We start from the raw sequence: 7357 nt of genomic DNA, 5'->3' as shown, positions 1-7357 counted from the left end.
AATCGAACTGTTGTGGGTTTAAATCCCATTGATATATGAAATGAAGTGTCGATTCTGGATTATTTTCAACTGAGTTAATTATGTCTATAAAGCTTTGTACTAAATGAAAATTGGGGAAAGCAAAAGCGTTAATCAGATGGGCGGTGTTGGGGGGAAATTTCTTTTAAATAGAGAGTGCGAATACGATTGACGTGTAAATTAACATTTACATTTATTCCATTTTGTTTTATTACTCTTCGTTTGACAAAACAGTTGGCATATTATCGCTATCGTTTGTTAATGTTTCGCTACTGCCTCAGTCTCCTTTATTATGCTATTCAAATGTGTGGCGTTTCGAGTTTGTACTGCTGCGTGTATGCAATTATGTTACTTAATGTTTTGTTTCTATTTTTTGCTGAAATCTTTATTTCGGTCTAAAGCGAAAAACCGCATAGTAAAATTAATATGAATAGACGTAGTCACCAAACAAATCGAATGTGTGGCGGCCAAAAAAAAAATCAATAATGCACAATATTAGACAACTTCAATTCTTGGTCGTTGTATCACTCTGGTCATTCCATTAGAATAAAGTACCTACTTTCAAACTGATAATTAGATTAGCCTCGATTGTCGATCGGTAAGCGTATTTTATCTATGGTTTTATTTTGTGTTTGTTTAAAAGAGCATAGAATTACTTGTGTTTCATCACAGTGACCAACTAAGTTTCGACAAATGATGTAGATTTTCTAGTGTTGTTGTACAAACCGTTTGTCTTCCTCGGAATGCTATTGTAAAATTAAAAAAAAAAAAAAAATCAATCGTAAATTTCGTCGAATAATGATTGTGAATTACATGCCAATTATCCAAAAAATAGTCATGGTGAAAATATAAATTCAATGATTGCTTTTACTGTTAATTAAAAGTGAAAATAAAAAAAATCTGTATTTCTTATACTTTCAATTCACAAATGAGTTCCCAATCACAAGAGAATTTAATTCAATCAGATCCAGAAGCGGCAACCAACAGTGATGCACATGCTAATTCATATGATTCGCTTCCAGATGAGAAGGATTATGTGCTGACTGCCACCGAAAAGAAATTTTTATTAAGTGCCGAACGGGGTGATTGCGCTGGAGTGCGTCGGTAAATGCTATTGTTTAATTACGTTATTTTGTTGCCAATTAAATTTGATTAAAAAAATAAAAGAGAGATGTAAAAAAGCAGCAGACTGCTGTGTCATTTGTATCCTTTTGTTGTCGCATCACACTTAACACTTACATGTAAAACAACATTATGGATGTAACACAAGAAAAAGTCAACGAAAGCAGACAACTCACTTGTTGTACTGAAAATTGTATATATGTTCAGGGGATATAAAGTATCGATCATGAGTCAATTTATACACAAAAATTTAACAATTTTAATTTCATATTTCTTTTCCATCTAAATGTAGATTAATAGCTCAGCACAAAGATAACCCGACTGAGCTAAATGTTAATTGTGTGGATCCGCTAAATCGTTCGGCATTGATTTCGGCAATCGAAAATGAGAATATCGAACTTATTAAAATCTTACTTCAAGAAAATATCAAAGTTAACGATGCTCTATTACATGCAATCAGCGAGCAATATGTCGAAGCAGTGGAATTGCTCTTGCTACACGAAGAGACTCACCATAAAGACGGAGAACCCTATGTATTAAAGAAAATTTTGAGTTTTTTTTTTTCATTTCAAATAACAAATTTATAACGAATTCGTTTTATTCTTGTGTGTATTTGAAAGTCATGGGAATCGGTTGATAGTTCAGCATCAACTTTTACACCGGATATAACACCATTAATATTGGCTGCCCACCGAAACAATTATGAAATTCTAAAGTTACTGTTAGACAGAGGTGCCACACTGCCAGTACCACACGACGCACGATGTGGTTGCGATGAATGTGTTACATCAAGTTCATCGGATTCATTGCGTCATTCACAATCGCGTATTAACGCTTATCGGGCATTGTCATCCAGTTCACTAATAGCTTTAAGGTGCGTTCAACTTCATTTTTTGTTTTATTTCAAAAAATATAAAAAAAAAATCATTTTGCATTCACTTCGCATCTGAATTTGTTCCTTATTTTATTTAGCTCTTCCGATCCAATACTTACTGCCTTTGAATTATCATGGGAGCTTCGACGTTTAAGTCGAATGGAAACCGAATTTCGCACCGAATACAATGTAATGACAGATATGATTTTTTTACTGTGTATTTTTGAATAATTTCAGTAATGAACTATGCTATCGTGACGATTTAATTACAGGAAATGCGTCAAGCGGTTCAAGATTTTGCAAAATCTTTGCTTGACCATTCGCGTACATCACAAGAATTGGAAATCATGCTAAACTTCAATTCAATACCAGGCGCAGATGTCTGGGAACCAGGCGACCATCAATCGCTAGATCGATTAAAATTAGCTATCAATTACAAACAAAAACAATTTGTAGCACATCCATCGGTGCAGCAATTGCTTGCGAGCATTTGGTACGAAGGTAAGTGCACCAAACCATGGACTACATTTGCTGTAAGAAATAAAATAATATATTTGCCATTTTCCAACCTGAACGTTAGATCGATAGAATAACAATATAGACAAAAGTAAAATTATCTTGACATTCATGCAAAACTAAACATATGAATTATGTTGCATTGTACCACAGGTTTACCAGGGTTTCGAAGAAAAAGCATTTCCGGGCAACTAATTCAAGTAGCAAAATTGAGTTGCATGTTTCCAATCTACAGCACGATTTATATGATTGCGCCATCTTCTCAAATAGGAAAATTCTTGAAAAAACCGTTTGTCAAATTTATTTGCCATTCATCAAGCTATGCAACATTTTTACGTAAGTCAAACAGTAAATTTATGCATTATGTTTATATATTCGCCTTTTGCTGCCTGTCTAACAACTGGATGTTTCATCTAATAACTATAACAATTAAAAAAAAAAAAACAGTTTTACTTGGAGCGGCCTCACAGCGCATTGAATATTTGGCACTTGAATTTATTGGTACAAATTGGTCGCTTGACATTTTAGAAGATTGGAGAGAACATGAACGTGGCGCCATTCCTGGTCCAACGGATTCTTGCATCATAATATTTATCATAAGTATATATCAGTGTAATGGTTTATGATATTATTATTTGAAAAATATGTTTCGATGTATTCAGGTTTGATTTGGGGTGAAATTAATTCGCTGTATTCAAGCGGCATAGCTGATTATATAGGTGATCTATGGAATATAATCGATTTTATATCGAATACATTTTATGTTACATGGATTGGGCTTCGCATCACTTCGTGGTATGTTGTGCAAGTAAGTTCAATTGAAACCTGAACAATCAAAAGATCCACATAAATGCACCTGCCTATAAAATGGTTCAATTATCGTGGAAAAATGTTAAGATAACCAGCACTGTTCTTTTTTCTTTCACATGGTGCAGAGAGATTTGTCACTCGGTGAAGATCCATGGTATCCGCGCGAAGAATGGGATCCATTCGATCCAATGTTATTATCTGAAGGTGTTTTTGCGGCTGGCATGATATTTTCATTTCTCAAATTGGTGCATATATTCTCCATCAATCCTCATTTGGGACCGTAAGCAATTTATTAATTAAATTATTTATTTATGTTGAATTAAATTTTAAAAATTTTCATTAATTTTCTCTTTAAATTAAAATTGCCAAATTCTGAAGATTGCAAGTGTCACTCGGTCGAATGATAATCGATATTATCAAATTTTTCTTCATCTATACATTGGTTTTGTTTGCATTCGGGTGTGGTTTAAATCAATTGCTCTGGTACTATGCAGATTTGGAGAAGAAGAAATGCTATCATTTCTCAAATTCGGATATTGCTGATTTCGATAATAATGAAAAAGCGTGCGGAATTTGGAGACGTTTTGCCAAGTAAACGAGATTTGAATTGAACGTTTGATGAAAAATGATATTATTTTATCTTTCTTTTCTATGTTATAAAACATAGCCTATTCGAGACATCTCAATCATTGTTTTGGGCATCGTTCGGTCTTGTTGATTTGATGGCCTTTGAATTACAGGGCATTAAAAGTTTCACACGGTTTTGGGCGATGTTAATGTAATTTGTTTTTTTAATTTGTTTTTTAATTTGTTTTAAATTTTTAAAAACAACAAATTTACAGGTTTGGGTCGTACAGTGTAATCAACATAATTGTGCTTCTAAACATGTTGATTGCTATGATGAGCAATTCATATCAGATAATCTCGGTAAGTAACAAAGAATATCCTCATTGTGCTTGACTTAACAACAATCATCGAGATTACATTGGCATTTATGGTAAATATAGGAACGATCAGATAGCGAATGGAAATTTGCCCGTTCACAATTGTGGATGAGTTATTTTGAAGATGGAGGCACATTACCGCCTCCGTTCAATTTATTTCCAACCACAAAACTATTTCGTTTTGGCGATGCTAGAAGAACAACCAAAAGTCTTATCGTAAGTAATTACACATAGTCGAAGTATTTTGTACAGTGGCTCACAATGCATACATTTACGATGAACGAATAAATCCGTCGACCACACACGTATCGCCAGCACCGATATTCATTGCTTATTCGATTTGAAGAGAGCTTGCACTTACATTGACAAATTGACATGGCTTCTATCAAAATAAATACAAATGATTCTTCAAATCCATCGGATAAGCAATTTATTGGCAGCATTCGATATATTCGTGTTGGTTTTATACATTTTTTTTTTACTTCGTGTAGCTTTGTGTCTCTTTGTCTCTATTTTATATACGGTTTTTAACAACATTATGTTTGTTTGTTTCTTTTCGCCATAATTTGTTTACAGAAAAGGTCTCAAGATAAAGCTAAAAAGCGTCATGACAATGTAATGCGCTTATTGGTACGTCGCTATATAACAGCCGAACAACGAAAGCGTGACGACTTCGGTATTACCGAGGACGACGTTATGGAGATTCGTCAAGATATTAGCACACTACGATTTGAATTAATTGATATTTTCAATACGAACGGCATGAAAACACCCAATGTTAATCCAAGCGATGCACAATGTAAATGATACATTTGCCAAAATATCTCATATAACACTGCTGGCTCATGGATTTTATTTCAAAAAATTTCTTCTTTTTTTGTGTTTCTTCATTCTCTATTTCATAATTCTGTTGCGGTGAATGCGGTTTGCTGCTGGTTGAATTTCTGTAGTTGCTGGCAAAAAGGGCAAAATGATGGAACGTCGCATATTAAAAGATTTCCAAATTGGTATTGTTGAATCGATCAGCGAAGCAGTGAAAAACGCATCTGGCGACGTTTTTTCATCGATTGCTCAAGCAATTAATAAACGTTCCTTACATAGAAAGTACGTGATTTATTTGTTGAATGTTTGTGGCTTTTGTCGCGTATTCAAGTTTTGCTGAATGGTTGAGTTTTTTTCTTTATCTCTTTCATCTTGTCTATTTTATTGATTCAGCAAAAGCAAAAAGGAGGATTGGAATGCCATTGTACGACAAAATTCGGTTGTCAGAGATCCGATCGGATCAACACGAAATTCACTAACACGTCGCGATAGGCGCAGTCTGCGACGTCGTATTTTGGAAGAGGTCAATCAAGGACTTAAAATGAACACTCAAAAAATTGTTGGTAAGTTACCAGACATCACATTGTCACAATGAAATGAATCTAATTCCACATCGATGTCGTTCTTTTCTTTTCTTATAAATATAAAAAGAATACAATCCAAAATTGTCGGAAGCTAAACCAAGCACTCGAGTTGCATATGTTAAATTTATGGCGCCCACCATGCGAAGAGAAAGTAATGCCGAAAATAATACGGCAGAAGTGGAATCAGGTGCAAAGCAACAATTGCGTAAATCAATACTTCGAACGGTTTCAAAAACTAGCATGGTATTTAATTAGATAAAATTATGTAATCATTACAAAGTAGCTACGGCAAAGAACTGTTTTTTCCAGTGGAATTGCAAAGAATTAGCTATTCCGGTTCGGAAAATTCAGCTCAACAAAAGTTAGTCGTATTATTAATTTTTTAATCTCAATTTTTCGATACTTTTCTTAGGATTCAAAACCACAAAGTGAACAAAAAGAAGGTTTGAATGTATTTTTGTGATTGGATTTTCCGTTTCGTTAAACTTTTTTTTATTATTTTATTATGAATTACTTTAGAATCGACAGATGATGGAAAACAAATACAGGAACCCTCCGTTGAACAAAAAGTAGACATAGATAAGAAACCAGAAAACAATAAAGAGAAAGTCGAAACATCGACATTGTCTGTCGAGTCAGATAATAGTACACAATCAGATAATGTGGCGTCTGCCATGACCAGCCGAGCATATTCACCAATTATTGAAGATCCAAATGAAAGAGATAGCCGTCCACCATCGACTGATTTAGTTGAAAGTGGTGGTTCGCGAGCATCTTTGCCAATGACATCAGCATCACCAGTTCCAGACCAATCTCGAACTATGTCACCAATATCGGGTTCTTCACGATCACGAACACCAGATGCTTCTATGCCAGATAAAGCAATATCATCCAAACCGACTTCGCCCACTCCGGTAGAACGGACAAAAGTCGATGAAAAAGTTGACGATACGAAATCCACAGTTGAAGCAAATACACCGCAACCAATTTTCAAACCCCTTACAACGGAAAAGGGTAAATCGAAAACAACTGGAAAAAGTATTGGCGGTTGGATTTAAAGTAATTTATGCCGAATTCTTTCTCTTTACAAATGAACAAATTAAGTTCTCACCGTGTGTAGAGAACTATTTTTCATTTGACAATATGAAAAATAAACGATTATTTTAAATTACAGCGAAATTTAAATTTAATATAATTGAAGTTGGATTTTTTTTAATTCCCTAGGGGGTAGACACAAAAAAGAAAACTAAAAAAAACTAAGAAAAATTAAGACTTATCAGGTCCTGCCAATGTACACGTTATATGCAATTTACTAAAAAAAAACTAAGAAAAATTAGCAATACTAAAGCCCGTAGTTAATTCCACGATTTAAAATTAACAGTAAATATTAATAATCGCTAGTTTCAATATCATTTTCGATAACAATAGTGAAAATAAACTGCAAATTTACTTGGAAGTAATGTTTGAATGGTGTTATTTCATCAGTAACAATGAATAAATTATTACTATTTAATTATTTAGATATCGTCAAGTGTTTTTGTTTTTTATTGTAAAGAAAGAAAAAAAAAATACATCGAATTTAGTTGTTTGAAATGTTGAAATTAAAAATATTCCACCAAACGAATTTTGTCTGTTTCTGTTTTAATTATTGCAATATTGAACATCTG

At 33.6% G+C, this 7357-nt stretch overlaps 1 protein-coding gene across 1 annotated transcript; it reads left to right on the top strand.

Annotated features, from left to right (window-relative positions):
• The first annotated feature begins 800 nt into the window (after positions 1 to 800).
• LOC116345955 (transient receptor potential protein) lies at positions 801 to 7085 on the top strand. Its single transcript, XM_031775775.1, has 20 exons — positions 801 to 1122; positions 1433 to 1673; positions 1761 to 2014; positions 2113 to 2203; positions 2287 to 2515; positions 2684 to 2866; positions 2978 to 3130; positions 3193 to 3338; positions 3466 to 3620; positions 3719 to 3931; positions 4008 to 4118; positions 4183 to 4267; positions 4348 to 4500; positions 4861 to 5083; positions 5235 to 5388; positions 5500 to 5669; positions 5758 to 5933; positions 6103 to 6133; positions 6210 to 6749; positions 6915 to 7085. Exons 1-19 carry the CDS (start codon positions 947 to 949, stop codon positions 6746 to 6748), a joined length of 3483 nt encoding a protein of 1160 aa, XP_031631635.1. The 5' UTR covers positions 801 to 946; the 3' UTR covers position 6749; positions 6915 to 7085.
• The last annotated feature ends 272 nt before the right edge of the window (positions 7086 to 7357 follow it).

Source organism: Contarinia nasturtii, unplaced genomic scaffold, assembly GCF_009176525.2.
Source record: "Contarinia nasturtii isolate CC-2019 unplaced genomic scaffold, AAFC_CNas_1.1 Cnas_scaffold_1371, whole genome shotgun sequence".
NCBI classification, from domain to species: domain Eukaryota; kingdom Metazoa; phylum Arthropoda; class Insecta; order Diptera; family Cecidomyiidae; genus Contarinia; species Contarinia nasturtii.
This window is presented reverse-complemented; position numbering and strand designations above follow the sequence as displayed.

Bases quoted from the DNA above. Each gene is read 5' to 3' on its own strand.
- LOC116345955 (XM_031775775.1), top strand. From the start codon at position 947: ATGAGTTCCCAATCACAAGAGAATTTAATTCAATCAGATCCAGAAGCG. The intron at 2,516-2,683 runs GTAAGTGCACCA...ATTGTACCACAG, and splicing joins TGCGAGCATTTGGTACGAAG to GTTTACCAGGGTTTCGAAGA. The intron at 3,339-3,465 runs GTAAGTTCAATT...CACATGGTGCAG, and splicing joins CTTCGTGGTATGTTGTGCAA to AGAGATTTGTCACTCGGTGA.